The sequence below is a fragment of the Marmota flaviventris genome, chromosome 16 (assembly GCF_047511675.1).
Source record: "Marmota flaviventris isolate mMarFla1 chromosome 16, mMarFla1.hap1, whole genome shotgun sequence".
Taxonomy (NCBI): domain Eukaryota; kingdom Metazoa; phylum Chordata; class Mammalia; order Rodentia; family Sciuridae; genus Marmota; species Marmota flaviventris.
The window spans coordinates 24910595-24929870 of NC_092513.1; the positions used below are offsets into that span (position 1 = coordinate 24910595).

The following is a 19276-nucleotide window of genomic DNA, read 5'->3' on the forward strand; positions in this document are numbered from 1 at the left end:
TCTGCTCACCTTGATCCTTGCTGGTTTTTTGCATATGCAGATCTCATTGACTTTTCCTCCCTCCCTGGGAGGGAGGCAGTGCAGGGCCTAGAGAGGAGAAATAAATCCTTGGTAGAGTGTCACTCAGCCTCTGAGTCACTCTACTGCTTGAATCCAGATCTTCTCATTCTACATCCCATGTTTTCATTATTCACTTGGAGAAACAGACTCAAAATGAGTAGGTTTTTCAGCAATTTTTTGTCAAATAACTATCATCCAAAATTGTGCTGGGCACACTGGAAATTCTTTAAAATTTTTTAAATTCCTTTCATATATTTAGATAGAAAAGAATTGTAGTTGATAAAGATGTAAATAACATTTCTGCTTTTTGCCTTTTTCAGCACTTTACCTTCCCCCTACCTTCCTAAATACCCTGAAATTTGGGCCTAAAAGCATGCCTTTGCTACTTTTTTTCTTTCATGGAGTTAACCTTGAAAAGTATTAGTGGAGGAGACTAGGAATCTACTGTTATTTTTAGCTGACAGGGAGTTGAGAATTGGTATTTTCGTTAAGACATCAGATATTCAGCAGTACTGAATATCTGAGACAGGAGTGACTAATCCTGGAGCACTTGTAAGTTCTGCAGAAGGAACAAGACATGTTTTTCAAGTACCCACATTTTTATTACCCACTGGCCCCTCTCTTTCCAATCCCAAACATGGGATGCTGTGATCTGGTGACATAAGCAGCAGGACAAAGCAGAACTGCCACGCCAAACAGGAGAGTTAGGAGAAAAGTTTTTTAATTGCTTAAGGCCCGAAGTGGCTGAATGTGAGTAGAGAACAGATACAATGAGCTCTAATAGTCATATAATATGGTAAAAGCAAGAATTATTTTATGTCTGGGCAATGTAAAATTGACCTTAGAGCTTGTGTACTTCCATATCTGACCATCCTTACTGAGCACCAGTTAGCTCATTTTGTTGTCCATTTGACAGTTCATAAGTGTTCAACAGGTTCAATCATAATTCTTGATTTTCTCCAAAATACAAAATTAAAAATTTTCTTCTGCAGCCTTCTTTATCTCATTTATCTTCATTTACTAAATAGCATCAACATGCTCATGGGGAAAAAGAAGAACAAGAAGAAAGGGAAATGAGAATGAGTTGGAGTAGAAGTGGGAGATTGCAGATTTAGAGAGTAGTCAGGAAGAGCCACTCCTTATTGCCCCCTGGCATGGGTAGAGACTCCTTGTGTCTGGGAAAGATAGAAGAAAGCACCCCCTACTTGTGGGGAAACGGCAGGAAACTGCCCTCACCCCAGTATCCTCCAAAAGTACCATTAGAGATATCCTACCACAAGAGTCACCACAGACAAAGTTCCGTTGCCATTGGAAAAAAAGGCAAGAAAAGGCTGAGAAAACCTCAAGCTGTAGGCCCAGCTATATGTAGCCCACGTAAGACTGAAGTCTTAGGACAGCAGGTCCAGGACAACACAGGACCCAATGCCTTCTGTCACCAGTCTGGCAAGTTCTGAGTTACAAGCAGCAGCAGAACAGCAGTCTGCCACAGGGAAAAGATCCAGAGCATGCTTTATGACCTAGGCACACGAGAAAGCAGAGAGTGAAGCAGGAACATTGAAAAACCTGTGGCACTTTAGGTCCTAACTAAGCACATAACATTATTAGAGGATATGGTGTGCTCAGTGCAGCCATAGCAACAGAAAAACTCAAATCTAGCTTACCTTCTGAGTAAATTAGCTTGTGCCAAACCTGAGCTAAGAAGAGATATTCCCTCTAGCATAGATTTCACCTCAGTCTCTACAGTTCTGCACGCTGTGTCCAACATATTATGAGGCACAAAAAGGCAAGAAAAAAGTAATTGTCTAGAGACAACCCAACTAGACTCAGTGGTGATTCAGATGGAACTATCAGAAAGGGACTTTATGATCAATACAGAGGGAAGATCTAGTGTGACAATCAACAAAGTATGAACCATGGCTCAAATCCAGCCTGGGACTGGTCTTTGTACAGCCTGTGAACCAAGGGCATCTTCTGCATTTTAAAGGGGTGTTTTAGAAAAGAAGAATAGGTATCAGAGACTGTGTTATGACCACAGAACTGAAAATATATACTGCCTTTACAGAAAAAGTTAGATTAGGTGACAGCTGTGTAAACAGATGTATAAACTCTAAGAAAAAAATCAAATGGGAATGCTAGAAGTAAAAACTTTGGCATGACAGAGTTGCCCTGACTGACTCATTAGTGTGCTTGAGCATAGTCAAAGGGGGAAACATGGGATTTTGAATATAGGTCATTATGAATTATGTAAACAAAGTAAGAAAAAATGTGAAAAATGAGAACAGAGCCAGATACGGTGGCGTACACCTTCAATCCCAGCTAGCTGAAGGGCTGGGGCTGAGGGATCACAAGTTTGAGGCCAGCCTCAGCAACTTAGTGAGACTGTGTCTCAAAGTAAAAGGACTGAAGCCGGGAGTGGTGGTGCACACCTGTAATCCCAGTGGCTCAGGAGGCTGAGGCAGGAGGATTGCTAGTTCAAAACCAGCCTCAGCAACAGCAAGGCACTAAGCAACTCAGTGAGACCCTGTCTCTAAATAAAATTCAAAATAGGGCTGGGGATGTGGCTCAGTGGTTGAGTACCCCTGAGTTCTTGTCCCTGGTACCCAATAAATAAATGGGCTAGAGATGTATCTCAGGGGTAAAGTGCCCCTGCATTCAGTTCCCAATATGGCAGGCAGGGAGACAAAGGATGTAAAAGAGCTATAGGGCAATATCAAATGATTAAACATTCATAATTGAAGTACTAGAAGGAAAAGAGAAAAAGAACAGGTCAGAAGAAATATTAGAAAAAAGAATGGCTGAGAATTTCTAAAATCTGAAAGATATCAAGCCAAAGATTCAAAAATCTAAGAGAAATCAGGAAAAGTTCATTCAAAAAACAAAATAGAGGATGTGGGTATAGGTAAGTGGTAGCGCACTTGCACAGCATGCTGGAGGCCTGGGTTCAGTCCCCAGCACCTCCCTCTCCCCCCCCCCAAAAAAAAAACCCACAACACACTTTATAATTATATGTCTTAAAAACAATGAAAAAAGAGAAAATGCAACCAGAGAAGAGAAAAATGTTATATACAATATTATATACACAGGAATAAAGATAATAATAGAACCTCTGCAAGTCAGATTAACTGAGTGACATCTTTTAAATATCAAGATAAAACAATCTTGCTAACCCAGAATTTATACCTCCCACAAATATCTTTAAAAACTGAAAACATAATAAAGACATTTTCAGACAAAAATGGAGAACATGTACTGCTAGCAGTGTATACAATAAAGAACTGCTAAAAAGAAGTTATGCAGACATAAGAAATAACATACCTGATAGAAACTTGAATCTACAAACAGACATAAAGAGTTCCTGAAATGGTAAAAACTAAGGCAAACATAAAAGGTTTTTGTTATTGTTGATTCACTCTATATAATAATTGACTTTATAAAAGAGGTTATCAAATTTTTCCTGTAAGTGGCTAGATAGTAAATATTTGGGGTTTTAAGGGCTGCACTGTCTCTGTCACAACCACCCAGCTCTACTGTTAGAGTTTAGTAGCAGTCATAGGCAGTATGTAAACGAGTGGGCATGGCTATATTCCAGTAAAACTTCATTTACAACTTCAGACAACAGGCCAGGATTGGCCCATAGGCTGTAGGTTGCTCTTGGACATAGTTTCAGAAATCCTCGGACAATAGCTTAGTAGATTGGCCAAATATCAAAAGAGTAATGTATTGTGATCTATTGGCATTAATCCCAGGAATGAAGGCTGGTTCAGCATTAGAAAACTAAATGTAATTCTTCATATTAACAGACCAAAAAAGAAAAGCTATATGATCATATCAATACATGCAGAAAAAGCCTTTGTTAAAACCTAGCATTTTTTCACAATAGAAAAAAAATTCTGCAAACTAAATATTAAAGAAAATTGTCTCAATCTGGTACTAAGTTTAATATTTCTGAAAATAAAACCTACACTTTCTGAAAAAGAATATTTATATATAAATTCAACTAAGAATCAGAGAGGTTTTAGCTGGCCCTCAGCAATGTATTAAGCTGGTGATCTTTTGGTTTTGACCTGCAGATTTTCCTGGAATTTACTTTTGATAATTTTCACTTGCTGTTCTGTTTGGTGTAGTTAAGGTGACCTTTGCCACCAAACTAAGTTCTGACAGATCTTTCACCTACATGTAGTACAAAATCAGAAGTAGAATTCCAACAAAGATCATGATGATATAAACTGGCAGTGGTGATAGCAACGTGCATAGGTTCCATCATTAACAGACTGCTTCACATGCTTTATCATTGTTGGTTCCTATGCCTTACACAAAGCAACGCTATAATTTTGTAAATGGTAATACTGAAATACACCTAATAATGATAGTAGTTGACATGATACAAGCACCCACTATGTGTAAAGCATTTCTCACTTTGCAGAGGGTAACATTTATTTTTCTCAGTAGGCCCATGAGGCAGGTACTAACTATATTTTTTCCTTGCTTATAGATCAGGACCCTGAGACATAGAATTGAATAATTTGCCAAGGCTTAAGGTTTAGCTGGGATTTAACCCCAAGCTTCTGACATTGGGTAGGTTCTTTGAACCGCTGCATGATTCTCCCTCTGGAAGAAGTTTGGTGTCTGACAGGGCACATTGCTACTAGATATCCAAGGCAGGGCCCAATTTAGCCATTTCACTTTGAGTAGTTTATTGTCTAGTGTACCATGTATCTGACCTATGAATTATACATGTTTGAGCTACCTATCTTCCCACTTACATTCTGAAGACAGAAAATTGTTATTTTTCCCTTGTAAATCCTCTGGAGGTCTCCACTGCTGAATGGGTGTTAATACATGTATTGATTAAAACACAGAAATCTGGGGCTGGGGCTGTAGCTCAGTGGCAGAGGGCTTGCTGAGCATGTGTGAGGCACTGAGTTGGATCCTCAGCACCACATAAAAATAAACAAATAAAATAAAGGCATTCTGTCCACCTACAACTACAAAAAAAAAAAAAAAAGTTTAAAAAGAAAAAACTAAACTAAAATCTGAGGGAAAACCAAAAGAAGTTGATGTGGAAATACATACATATTCTACTTTCTAAAACCTATTTATTATTCTCTTTAAAAAAAAAAAAAAAAACAGGGGCTGGGGCTGTAGCTCAGTGGCAGAGCACTTGCCTAGCATACAAAAGGAACGGGGTTCGATCCTCAGCACCATATAAAGATAAACAAAATAAAGACATTCTATCTGTTTAAAAAAAAAAAAAAAACAAGTGATCACTCTACTTTTGACTCTTGGGAGAATGGCCAAGGAAGAATATTTTCCTGACATACCCCTACCTCAGAAAAGTTCATTTCCATAAATCTGTGCTGGAATGATCATTCACTGGTTTCGAGACAGGCAGTCAACTGTGATTTTGTCATTACTTCAAGAGTACATTGATTAATCAGAACATGGCATTGGGCAGTCAGGATTCCAGGCTAATAGCATAGTGGGAGTTAACTTGCTATACTTGGATTTCATGAGTTGCAGACAAGTAGGGCAGGTGGAGAAAGTCATGAAGCACGCACCATAGAAAAGTACCTTCCTTTGAGTCACACTAACAAAGCACTCATTCCCATTTTAGCTGAAGGTTTTATTTTTTTTCTGTTGCTATATATTTGTGCAGACATTTTCAGAGGAAAAAAGTTTATCCATTTGAACATTCTTAACAGTTGCTATGCAAGTTTATAAAAACCATATTATCTGTTGTAGTCATCATCACTAAAGTTACTATGCATGTAAAATTCTAAACTGGGCGTAGGAAATACAAGTTCATATCCTTGGGTGAATTTTTTCACAGTCTTTGCTGGTATTTCACTCTAGTTCTATCTGAATTTTTTGGCTAAGCACCTACACCTTTTAGCTCAAATGTTTCTGTTTTAAAAAAAATAAAAATAACAACTACTAAGCCTGGTACATCACCTGTAATTCCAGCTACTCAGGAGACTGAGGCAGAAGGACTGCAAATTCTAGGCCAGCCTGGATAATTTAGCAAGACCCTGTCTCAAAATACAATGGGGGGGGGGGGGGGGGGCAGGAAGCCTGGTATATAGTTCAATGAAAAATCCTAATTAAGCCTGTGCTCCATTTTGTTACATAAAAATTGCTGTATACCAGACCTGAGTGCTGTTCTGCTCCTGACATGGGCGGGACTCTGGCCCCTCATCTGTCACTGATCCTGTTTACTCCTCAGTAGGACAGGGATTTTTTTTTTTTTTTATCAGCCTCATAAAATTTCTGTAAAAATGAAATAAATAGTGTAGGTAGAGCCCATGGTCCATAGTAAACATTCAGTGCAGGTTCATTTTCTTCCTTCTTGATGTATAAATTATACTTCCCTTCTGGAAGTGGTAGTTTTATCATTTGCTAAAATAGTGTCAATTTGAATGCAAAAACATTAGAATGTCAGCTTTAAAATATACAAATGAGAGTTTGAAAGAAGAAGTCTTCTTAGAACCTAAGCCTCATGCGCCCTGTGCACGTCTCCTGGTGGGGTGTAAACTGCTCGGGGCTTAGAGGCAACTCATTGTAGGCCACAGAGGGAACAAAACAGGACTGTCATCTCATCACTTTGTTATTTGGTGATGTGACATGTGAGTACTCACTCTTTTGTTGGCTCATAATGTCTGCCAAGGTATGAATGCCATGTGTTCCCCTCAGCTCTGATTATGGGCATTTTGTTATCTTGATCATCAATCTCCTGAGTAAATGGATGCACCAGAGAAGCAGGGCAAGAATATGCCAACGCTTTATTTGTTCATTTAAAAATAAAGAGATTTCATTTTACTGATGGTATTGGCACAGACAACACACCAGGGATCAACTCTAGAGCTCCAGGTGCCCTGAGGGAAGAGAGAGGAGAGAGTCAGCACGCAGCCTGGCACATGGGCTCTCACCTTGTCACTCCTCTACAGTTCATTGTGTATTGCGTTCCTGGTAATTGCCCCCCAGACTGAAGGTAGCACAGTAATAATATCAATACACGACAGAAGACAGTGGTAGAGCTGACATCCCCCTCCTCCTAGAGCAGGTACCATGTTTCAAGGTGGAAGCAGTGACAAACCCACATAATCTCACAAGAAATGGATCCATAAACATTATCAGGAAGACTATTTCCATTACGGGTTTGCATCCACAATAATAAACAGTGTGTCTTACTGTGAGTATATACTTTGCTTGCTGATGATAATGTGAAGCCTTTGTGATTAGCGAAATATATGATAGCCAATTATCCAGATAATTTTTCTTTCTGTGGTACTGGGGACTGCAACCACGGGGCTCTCTACCAATGAGCTAAACCCCCAGCTTTTTTTTTTTTTTTTTTTGAGACGGGATTTCCCTATGTTGCTGACACTGGTCTCAAACTTGCAATCTTCCTGTCGAACCTGGCACAAATTAATTTTTAAAATATTTTAATGAGTACAAAAAAAATGTTTTTTAATCATTAGTTAAGTATCTTTAAAATTAGTTTATTTTGTCTTTATCTCATTCTCTTTATTCCTTTTATATATATTATATGATATGTGAAACATTAATGCTATACTGTATTACACAATTCATAAATAATTAGAACATATATATTGCAAGTACCTAATTTTTTTTTAACTTATAGACATATTTAATCAGAAGTTTAAGACCTCTGATCTAGATTCTGGCTAATGGTCAAAATCTCCTGGAGAGAACGACATAGAAAGCCTCTGGTTAGGCTCTGGGATCAGTGTTCCACAAGCTTCCCGGCCACCTTTGATGATCAGACATATATGGGAACTTATTCCTTGTCTCCATTGTTATAAGCTAAACATCATCCAATAGCAAAATCTCAGCTTTTAGTAAATATTAGAAAGAAAATCATTTTGTAAGCCTAAAACAGATGTCTACTATTTCACTGATATTTTTTTCATTTTTTAGAATGTGTTTTTAACAAATATGTTCCTACTCTACTATTTTTTGATCAAAGAAGAGAATTTTGTGCACAGGTATTTATTTAAACCGTAAGAAATTATCAATATGTAGCCTCTTTTTTTTTTAACCAACAAAAATGGTACTTTATATGGTTAACCAATGTTTTTCTCAGAAAATTGTTTGTATTTAAAATAAGGCTGATTATGGTAACAAGCACCTATAATCCTAGCTACTTGGGAGGCTGAAGCAAGAGTGTTTGAAGCCAACCTGGACAACACAGCAAGACCCTATCTCAAAAAATAAGAAATAAGATTAAGATTTTTTTTTCCTTTTTTTTTTTTATTGGTTGTTCAAAACATTACAAAGCTCTTGACATATCATATTTCATACATTAGATTCAAGTGGGTTATGAACTCCATTTATAAGATTTAAGATTTTAAAAATAAAACCTGTGAGGATATTTACACAAAAGGGAAGCGTTTATTTCACATCTTTGTAGCATATCTTAAAATAGGATTTTAGCGGAATTATTGCAATGTGTTTCCTATTTGTGTCTTTCTTCGAAAATTTATTCACTATGTTAAAAATCATTTTGTGTACCTCTAAACTCCATAAACAGAATTTTAATCTCAGAATACCAAAAGAAATTTAAAATCTGATTTGGGAAAAATAAGACTCATAAGCATAGAAGCACAACCAAACTGTTTTGGACAAAATCAGCAATTTGTGAAGGAGCTGAAACCAACAAATTGCTTGAGATAAAACAGTGATTTATCTAGAATGAAAAGTGGTGTAGCCAGCCATCACCTGCCTTTGTATTTGCTGATTACCTAAGTTGTGAGGCCTAGGCTTGGAGATGGTGCTGCTCCCCTAGATGTCTTTTCTTTGCAGAGCAAATGCATTTCAATGGCATTCATGTAATATAGCACTCTCTCCACAGAGTAGTTAAAAGTTATAGTCCTGTGTGCTATAATAATATTTAGAAGAGCACTTTAAAGGAAAACATTAAAACGTTTGCCAAGTATTACTTTTAATGCATTTTACCTATAAAATAGAAAACATGTAAAAGGGAAAGTTCAGTTTTAAAAACAAAGTTTTATATTTTTGCATATTTGACTATAAACACCTGAATACTCGCCTGAATAAAAAGGGTCAGAAGTGGCCTTTTGGTTGGGGGTTGGGATGTTACTGAGAATGTGCTTTACCACTCAGCTACCTTCCCAGCCACCGCCGCCGCCTCCTCCCCCCCTCTGCTTTTCTTTAAATTTTCAGACAGGGTCTCATTAACTTGCTGAGGCTGACCTCAAACTTGTGATCCTCCTGCCTCAGCCTCCCAAGTGGTGGGTTTATAGGCATGTGCCACCAGGTCCAACATAAGTCTTCTTGATTTGTTAATGTTGTGGTTTTAAACATGGTTTGTTAAAAAGTTATGGCATTCTTTTAGGTTTTTTGTTTCATTTTTGTTTATTTTGTTTTGCTCTGTTTTATTTCTTGGCAGTATTGGAGATTAAATGCAGGGCCTATCACATGCTAGACAAGTATTCTACCACTGAGCTACATCTCCAGCCTCTCTTAGTTTTTAATGACAAATATTTAGATGTTATTCCGAGAATACTACTATGTTAGGGTCTTGCTACATAGTTGATGTTGTGCTGTGACATGAAACAAGAGTAATTACAGCTTGCCGTTGATTCCCTCTGATGATCAGGGATGAGAGTGATATGGATAAATTAAATTTAACAGATAATCCCCAAAACATCATTTTAGCCATTAACTTAAAATTCCTATCCTATTAAGTCTTGTTCTGAGACCTCCTGTTAAGCTTCAAAAGTGACAGGTTTTTAGACTGAGCTTTCTTTTCCCACCATCTCCTGGGTGCTGCTCTCTAAATGAAATACAAATACAGCATGGGGCAGCACAAGAAAGACTAGAATCTAGGAAGCTACTCAATTCAGAGAATGAATAATCAACCCTGGTGTTCAGATTTGGTCCTGATGTAGTCATTAAGCCCTAAGAAAGACAGGACTGCACATAGGAAGGCAGGATCAAGTAAACACAGTGTCGACTACCATGTGGGAAGACATCTACTGAAAATATATTTCTTAAAACTATTTGTTGGAAAAAATTTTTCTTTGTATTGCAGGTAATCACCTTCTTTAGCTCAAGGTTGCTACAAGCTGGAGCTGAGCTTTCCGTGGAGAGGGTCTTAGAGATCATTAAGCAAGGGGTTGTTGCACTGCCCAAAGACAGACTAAAGGTAAGATGGCCATGACACTTGGTGTAACATCGTCACATCATCGTCTAAGCAAGTTCTACTTGGAATTGTACCACTGACCCAGTACATGTGCTAGAAAGGCCAAGTATTCCCCACTCTTCTGTGTACTGATACTCAGAATTGTGCTGACCGTTCCTGCAGCTTTTCAAAAGAAAACAGCAAAAGAAGGATACCACAGCACATCCTGTGAGTATCCCTGTATATCCTGTGAGTAATTCATATACCATTAACAGAGAAGCACCTTATTTTTTAAACCCAATTAAGCAAATTTAGTGTAAAAGTATCAAGTGTTGATGGGAAGGTAGCAATGATGACAGTTACCACAGTAGCTAATCCTTCCTCAGTGTTTGCTCAGTGTCACAAGAGCTTCACGTTATTCACCTACATCAACTCATTCTGTCTTCACAACAGCCCTTTGAAGTGGGCAGTGTTATCATCTGAGTCTTTCAGATGAGGAAACAGATGTAGAGAGAGGCAAAGAAACCTAGTCAAAGACACACAACTGGAAAATTATTAAGCTGGGAGATTCAGATCCAGGAAGTCTGGCTACAGAGCCTGTGCTCATAATTACTGTGCTATTTACTGTATGCCAGCATTATAGCAAGGGAAAGAAAGCATTTCAAGGAAAAGGTATGAGAAATGCTGGATTTGGGAAAGACATTTACATATGTGTGATAGATGTATTCCTGAAGTGATCTCATGATTTGAAATTCATTCTTTAAGACTAACTTTCCCATAAGAAAAAATATAAAGGAGCTATTTTGGGAGAAGTATGAATGAATAATATTGAAACATAATTTTATTTTAATACTTCTCACTATGTTTGTCCTTCATTAGATCTAATTTTTGTAGAGTGCTTTCTCCCAAATTATCAACCTAGTGGATGTTTGGCCTTCTTCATTGTGTTTTATCACAACCAACTTCTGTTCCATAGTTGCTGTTTGGGGCTGTGTTTTCCTGTACTATCACTAGAACCATTGCTTCATGAAAGCTTGAGAGATATTATTGTAGGTTATAAAAATATTTTCAGTTATAATAACAGAGTTTGTAAAATAACAGCACATTAGTCATCTTAATCACTTACAGAAGCTCCCCTGTACATAAACAGCAGTGAGACTTGCACAGTCCTGAGCAAAAATGGCAGATGTTTCTGTGGATCAATAAGTGGCACCACATGTACTAATAGCATAAAAACAGTTCACTGGATCCTTCAGCTTTCACATTATTCTATTCCTGACAATTTTCTAAATATATTCCCATTCTTACATAAACTAAGACGTTGGAGTGTTGGTTCTGGGGTTTTGCACTATTTCAATTTGTTTGCATTATGCCATATGAACCGGAGCAAAAATCCATGAAGATTAGAGTGGCTCTTCCCAGAAAGTGATGGATCTTGGCATCTAAGCTTAGTCAAGAAAGAAGTGAAATATCAGGAGGCCGTCAGAGAAGGATAATGCAGAGGAGATGGGAGAAGGAAGATTTTCTAAGATTAAAGAATTTGTTTAGTGGAAGTAAAGAAAGATTGTGATTAGAGAGAAGTGTATTTAGACTGTGATTTCAAAAGTGAGGCAGATTTTGGTAATAACATGGTCTGGATTGACCATGAGTATGAGGGACTGAGATGGTATGGATGTGGATGAAAGCATGATTGTTGGTGAAGAACTAGAAGTTATGGGGCAGCCACCTAGAAGTCAGTGGGGGACAGCTTCAAGGAAGAGAAGCGGCTGCTACCAGCCTGTATTTTACTTAAGGGTAAAAGAGAAATAGGAAGAAACAAAGAAAGCAAAAAGGTCACCAACCCTATTTCCAGACTTTAAGAATATAGAGTATGAAAAGCTCAGGGGATCAGGAGTAGAGCTGAGTAGAGCCCTACAATCAAAGAAGAGATAAGGGTGAAGGATTGAGCGCAAGAATGAGGATGAGGGCGTAAAACAGGCTTGAAAAAAATAACCATGGAGTGTAGGAGAGAGGGAAGAAATAAGAGATTGGGCAGGGGAGATAAGGCACAAAGTAGTAGAGGACAAGAGTATAGGAGGGGACGGCTGGCTGGAGGGCTTTTGTCTGAGGCAGAGCCCAGTGAGATAAAGTCACTTGATGTGTTAGCTTTAAGCTTACCAAGGGTCCCATCAACACTGAATAAATCCTCAAGCATCTGCTCTGTGACAGCCATTGCTGTAGGTGCTTGGGCTATGTAAGTGACCAAAGTCATGCCTTTACACGGCTCACCATCCAGCAGAAAGGGGTGGACAGTAAGCAAGCATGAAAAGTAACAGTCTGGTGTGTTAGAGCACAGTGAGTGCTGTGGACTAGAAGGAAATGTGGAACAGATTAAGGGGTGGGCGTATCAGTGAGGGTGTGGTGAGAGAATAGTCTGGGCAACATTTGGCAAATATAAGAAGATGAGGGAATTAAATATGCTGACACCACAGTAAGAGAGCCACTCAAGGGCTCCTTCAGCAGGAGGAAGCTGGGCATAATGGAGAGGGCAAGGAGACAGCACAGTGAGAGCTGGGAGAGAGGAGAAATGGGTGTACAGAGCTGACAGGGGACCAAGGAGGGGCACACATCACACAATGAGGCCTTTAGACTATTTTAGTAATTTGTTTTTGGGATTTTTTTTTTCTGGAATGAAATGGGAAACTTTGTAAGATTTGAGAAGACAAATTATATGAATCACTAATAGAAATTTAATAGAATCACTCTAGCTGCTGGGTTGAGAAACAAACTAGTTAGAAGACTGTTGCTTGTCTTGGACCATGGTGCTAAAAGTGGAAGTACCAACAGAATTCATCTAAGAAATGTCTGGAGGGGAGGGGAGAGCACTCAGGCGCCCTAGAAGAGAGCTGCCATCTGCCTTGGTTACAAAACCTCCATTCGGTGGCTAGAACAACCTAAGTTCTGACAGAGGGTTAGAGAACTGGTTGAGCACTGGAAAAGCTGTTGACGAAAGTGAATTTGAACTTGGTCTGTATGGTCTCAAGGATATCCTGAAGACAATCTAGAAAACTTTCAGAGGTTGGTCAGCCAGATGTGTCATGGATACACCTGATTTGCTAGGTGTTGTGGGGCTCAGCCATATACTGCTAGGGTAGACAGGCTGTCTGTTGGAGACTCGTCAGAGAAAACTTAGTGAATGCCAGTTGGGAAACTTTCAGATGATTACCAAAATTGTAAAAGAACACAAGGAGTGACTGATTACAGGAACTTGAACTATTGTTATTAGCCTTGAGAAGAAAAGATTCAAGCAGAAAAGACTTGTCTCCAAGTACTGGAAGAATTATTTATAGAAGCAGATTTGGTCTTGTTATATGTGCTCTCAGGGAGCAGGACTAGGACAAATGATTGGAAGCCACATACAGGGGCACACATTTCCATCCCAATAAGAAAGAACTTTCTACAGATGGAATGAGCAAGTTTGGGAAAGTGATGTGTTCACTCTCACTGGAGTGTGAAAGTAACAGACTGATAGCCACTTGGCAGGGAGGTGAATAGGTTCCATCTTGAATGCAGCTGTTACCTTTTGGTGCTAGCTGGAGGACAGTGATAGAAGAGTATTCTAAAGCTCAATTCAGGTTTAACGGGAAAAGTACTGAGGTGTGTTACCAAGCCCTGCCACTGGCAGCAAGAGCACAAAGCAAGGAGCACATATACTTCTTGTTCTTTGCCATTCTGATCATAAAGATTCAAACACTGGTTGGGAAATCCAACTGTGTTGCTGCTAAGGATTTTTCCATTCCTAAGAGTTTAATTTTGTCTATGCATGAACTAAAATTGTCATTCTCCACAAAGGGGGAACTGCATAAATTTTGATGACTGTTATTGCTCTCAGAAAATGCAAAAAAACAATGAGAAAAAGCTGTGACTGTGGGCAGATTTATATTACAAAGAATTCACTTTTCAGTTTATAATAACAGATGACAGACCTGTGTGCTAGAAGAAAGACAGATTGCTTTAAGTTGTGTGTAGCTCATAACGAGGAGAAAAAAAAAATGTGATTCAAGAAGGATAGAAAACTAGGGGGTGAGGGGAATCTTAACATACACTTAACTGATTATTTTGTGCAAACAAATATGAGAGATACATTTGTACTAGAGTAACTTGTATCATCTGTGCATCGCTGTCACCCCCTTCTCCTGTCTCTCTGTTACAGAGGAGGGGCCAAGATGATTACATTTCCCAGAGTCCTCTTCGTCAATCTAGGTTAGAGTCTGCCAAAGAGAGGTACTTGCATGAGATTTAGAGGGCAAAAGAAAAAGAAAAGCCATTATTCTCCAGAGTCAGCCCTGCCCTTACCTGCTGTGTTAGTCAGATTTTTGCCACTGTAATAAAATGACTGAACTAGTCAACTGACAAAGATTTATGTTGGCTCATGGTTTCAGAAGTTTCAGTCCATGATCATTTGGTTCCAGTGCTTGGGACCTGTGACAAAGCGTCATATTATTACAGAAGCACATTCGGCAGAGCAGAACTGCTCACCTCAACATGAGCCACGGAGCAAAATAGAGGAACAGGGAGCCAGGGTCGTGCCATCCCCTTCAAAGGCACACACCCAATAACCTAAAGACTTCCCACCAAGCCCCTCCTCTTTAAAGTTGCCACTACCTCCCAATAACTCCATGAACTGGGACTGCCTTTAACACGAGCACACTTGAACCTTCGGGAAACATCCTAGATGCAAATATAGCCCCACTCTTGGTGGGATAGCTGGCCCAGGGTATTGATGGCTGAGAAACTGAGAGATGCTGAGAATTTGCAGCCACTTGCAGTGCGCTCTTAAGAATGTAACACCATCGGCTGTCGCACCCTTCCCAACAACTGTATCAGTCTGTTTCACACATAAATCCCTTACGTTTGACTGGTATAAAGTAGCTTCTGTTTTTTGCTACCAAACCTGTCAGGGAAATAAAACCTCTGATTTCAAACAGTCAAATTAATGAAGAATTTAAAATCACAGAAAGGACTGGGGAGCAAATTTGAAAGAAAACCACTGCTGATAGCCAGTAAATCAGAAGTGGCAGGAATGTCACCACAAGTGACCTAGCCTGCCCAGAGCATCAAAGTGGAGGTCTGCAGGAAGACACTAAGCTTTTGCTGACGCCCGCAGTCCTGCCCACCACTGTGACCAGACCCAGGTTTCTTTTTCCACCTTCCAAAATATAAGTTCCTCTCATTGTCACAATCCAGTCCCATGCCCTGCTGGAGATAAGATAGGAAAGGTAGGGTTCAGGCTTCCAGAACCTGCCCACAGGGGAAAGCATGAGACAGGGAGGAGCGTGTTTAAGTTGCCCCTTAAATTGTGGCACAGGATGTAGAGACAGTGGTAAAGCAGCATGAGAAGTAGTAAAGCCACTCCCAGACAAGTGTGGGCTTTTTGAAAGGATGTGTACAAAAGACAGAAGGAGCAGCGTGTGGAGGCCAGATGCAATGGAGTGGCATGAACTTGTACAACAGCGTCAGAAGACTCAAATTGGAAAGGGATTTTGATCCTCTAGTGGGGAACCCAGAAGCTTTGGGTCTTCAGCACAGGAAGGCTACTACGTGATTGATTGATTGATTTATGCATTCCCCCATTTTTAATTCTAATTTGGTTCTCTTATCTCCTTCAATGAGAATAATCTCACACTGGAAGAATATGTCCTTTAAACAAATTGAAACCCAAGATAAATAAATGAATGGTTAAAAAAAAAAAAAGCTGGCAGCAGCCCTTTTATTTTATTTTTAGTATCTTTTTATTTTAAATTGATGCATAGTAATTGTATGAAGTATATTGTGATGTTTCAATACGTGTATAAAGGTATAATGATCAGATGAGGGTAATTAGCATATCTACCACCTCAGACATTTATCATTTCTTGGTGTTGGGAACATATAAATCTTTTCTACTAGCTATTTTGAAATAATTAATCATTGCCAACAACAGATACCCTACTGTGTAACAGAATGTTAGAAGTTATTTTTCCCATCCACCTGCACCCTGTATCTGTTAACCCACCCACTCTCAGTCCCTTATTACCCCCACACCCTTTCTACACTCTAGTAACCACTGTTCTATTCTCTACTTCTTTGAGATCAACTTTTTACTTCCACCTACAAGTGAGACTATGTAGTATTTGTCTTTCTGTGCCTTATTTCGCTTAACATAGTTTCCTCCAGTTTCATTCATTAACTATAAATGACAGAATGTTTTATTTTTATTACTGAATAATATTCCATTGTATATGTACCACATTGTCTTTATCCATCTATCCATCTTTGGACACCTATGTTGATTCCATTGCTATTATGAATAGTGCTGCAGTAAACGTGAGTGCAGAGGTCTCTTCAACGTACTGATTTGTTTCTTTGGGTGCACACTCAGTACCGGGATTGCTAGATCATATGGTAGTTCTATTTCTAGTTTTTTGAGGAACCTCTGTACTGTTTTGCATAATGTACCAGCCTTTCAATATTAAGACTGCTTCTTAAAATGCTTGTCAGTAAATTTGAACTATAACTTTCAGTAAATTTGAGAGCTTAAGCTCTACTAATAATAGTAAAACTAAGACTTTTTTAATTTCTTTTTTTTATTTATATATAGCAGGAATGCATTACAATTCTTATTACATATATAGAGAGCACAATTTTTCATATCTCTGGTTGTATACATAGTATATTCACACCAATTCATGTCTTCATACCTGTACTTTGGATAATAATGATCATCACATTCCACCATCATTATTTACCCCATGCCCCCTCTGTTCCCCTCCAACCCCTCTGCCTTATCTAGAGTTCGTCTATTCCTCCCATGCTCCCACTCCTTATCACACTGTGGATCAGCCTCCTTATATCAAAGAAAACATTTGGCGTTTGGTTTTTTGGGAATGGCTAACTTCACTTAGCATGATCTTCTCTATCGCCATCCATTTACCTGCAAATGCCATGATCTTATTCCATTGTGTATATATGCCACATTTTTTTTTATCCATTCATCTATTGAAGGACACCTAGGTTGATTCCACAGTTTAGCTATTGTGAATTGTGCTGCTATAAACATTGATGTGGCTGTGTCCCTGTAGTATGCTTTTTTTAGGTCCTTTGGGTATAGACCGAGGAGAAGGATAGCTGGGTCAAATGGTGGTTCCATTCCCAATTTTCCAAGAAATCTCCTTACTGCTTTCCACAGTTCTGACTGCCATTCTGACTGGAGTAAGATGAAATCTTAGAGTGGTTTTGATTTGCATTTCTCTTGCTAGTGATGATGAACATTTTTTCATGTGTTTGTTGACTGATTGTACATCATCTTCTGAAAAGTGTCTCTTCAGGTTCTTGACCCATTTATTGATTAGGTTATTTGTTTTTTTGGTGTCTAGCTTTGTGAGTTCTTTATATACTCTAGTGATTAGTGCTCTATCTGATGTGTGAGGGGTAAAGATTTGCTCCCGAGATGTAGACTCTGTATTCACCTCACAAATTGTTTCTTTTGCTGAGAAGAAACTTTTTAGTTTGAATCCATCCCATTCTTTTTTTTTTTTTTTTTTTTTTGAGAGAGAGAGAGAGAATTTTTTTTAATATTTATTTTTTAGTTTTCAGCAAACACAACATCTTTGTTTGTATGCGGTGCTGAGGATCGAACCTGGGCTGCACGCATGCCAGGCGAGCGCGCTACAGCTTGAGCCACATCCCCAGCCCCAAAATTTTCAATCTCTAGACCTGCTTTTCAAATTTTATTTCACCATCCTCTATGGAATTTTAACTTCTCTGTCCTTCCCTGTATGTTGTAGGCACCAGTTGTAAGAATATTTAATAGAGTTCACACAAAACCTTCATCGAGCTTCCCCTAATGTTAACAGCATGTGTAGCTGTAGCACAGTGATGGAAACCTCCGAATTAGTATTAACATAATACTGGTAACTCAGACCTTTCTTGAATTTTGTCATTTTTACTCTCTTGATGCCCTTTTTTTTGCATTCCAGCATGTCTCACAATTTAGGTTTTTCCTGATGTTTTCTCATCAATCTACTGAAGTTAAGCATATTTGGCAAAACATCACAGAAGCAATGTGTCCTCAGTGCATCATCAAGAGGTGTGTGAGGGCAGCATGTCTTGTGACTGGGAGATTGTCTTTGATTATTTGATTAAGGTGCTGTCTCCAAGCTTCTCCAGTGAAAAGTGACTGTCTTTCCCTTTGTCAATGATAAATACATTGGTGTTGATACTTAGAGTCTTTACTGGGATGCTGTGTCTTCTCCCAGTTTTGCCTACTGATTTTATCATCATGGGTGGATCTCACCTACATAATAATACCTTACTACTGTGGTACTTACTTAGTGATGATTTTGTATTTTATTCCATGGGTTATAACTCAATTTTAGCACTGTTTATTTTGTTGCTCAGGTTGTTCTAGCTTTGGCCAGTGTGACTCCTCCAGGTTGGTTCCCCTGGCATTCTACATGTCCCCATCTTGTTTGAGAACTAACTTCCTGACACCACAGGATGCTGCGTAGTAACCCTGCATTTTCCCCACCTCGAGCTCAGCTCTGAAGTCAACCACTGCTGCCCCAATAAGTCCAGTTCCTTTTTTGGTTTTCTTTAGAAACCAAGAGCTGTGTGTGCATTAGGTCACCACCTTCTTAGAACCTTGTACGCCCCCCCCTTCCCATCTCCCTCTCTTTCTGACAGCTAAAATGCTTTCCGACTTCACTACCATATAAATACTGGAACTTTTTCCTTTTGTAGCTCTCTATTTTTTTTTTAGTTGTAGATGGACACGGTATCTTTACTTTATTTATTTTTATGTGGTGCTGAGGAACAAACCCAGTGCCTCACACGTGCCAGGCAAGCACTCTACCACTGAGTTACAGCCCTAGCCCTGTATCTCTTCGATAAATCTTTGCTCTTATCTTTGACATATCTCTCACTACGTCCTTGTCCCATATTTTCTACTTATTGCAATTCCAGATTTATTTTCTAATTCCTTTAATGAACACTTTGGGTCCAAGAGCCCCTCTGTGGGCCACAGTAGATACT

The 19276-nt window shown here is 39.0% G+C and overlaps 1 protein-coding gene and 1 long non-coding RNA gene across 7 annotated transcripts in view; one reads left to right on the top strand and one right to left on the bottom strand.

Moving 5' to 3' along the window:
* Dym (dymeclin) overlaps positions 1-19276 on the top strand; it is a 345904-nt gene that overhangs the window by 281529 nt on the left and 45099 nt on the right. For both annotated transcript variants that reach the window (XM_027948972.2, XM_027948971.2), the window contains exon 16: positions 10136-10249. In XM_027948972.2, coding sequence (XP_027804773.1) covers positions 10136-10249 — 114 coding nt within the window. The remainder of the gene's footprint in view (positions 1-10135; positions 10250-19276) is intronic.
* The window catches only part of LOC114103321 (uncharacterized), a 71944-nt gene continuing 59490 nt past the window's right edge, over positions 6823-19276 (bottom strand). For all 5 annotated transcript variants that reach the window (XR_011704803.1, XR_011704804.1, XR_004618660.2 and 2 more), the window contains exon 7: positions 6823-6932. This is a non-coding gene — a long non-coding RNA (uncharacterized lncRNA). The remainder of the gene's footprint in view (positions 6933-19276) is intronic.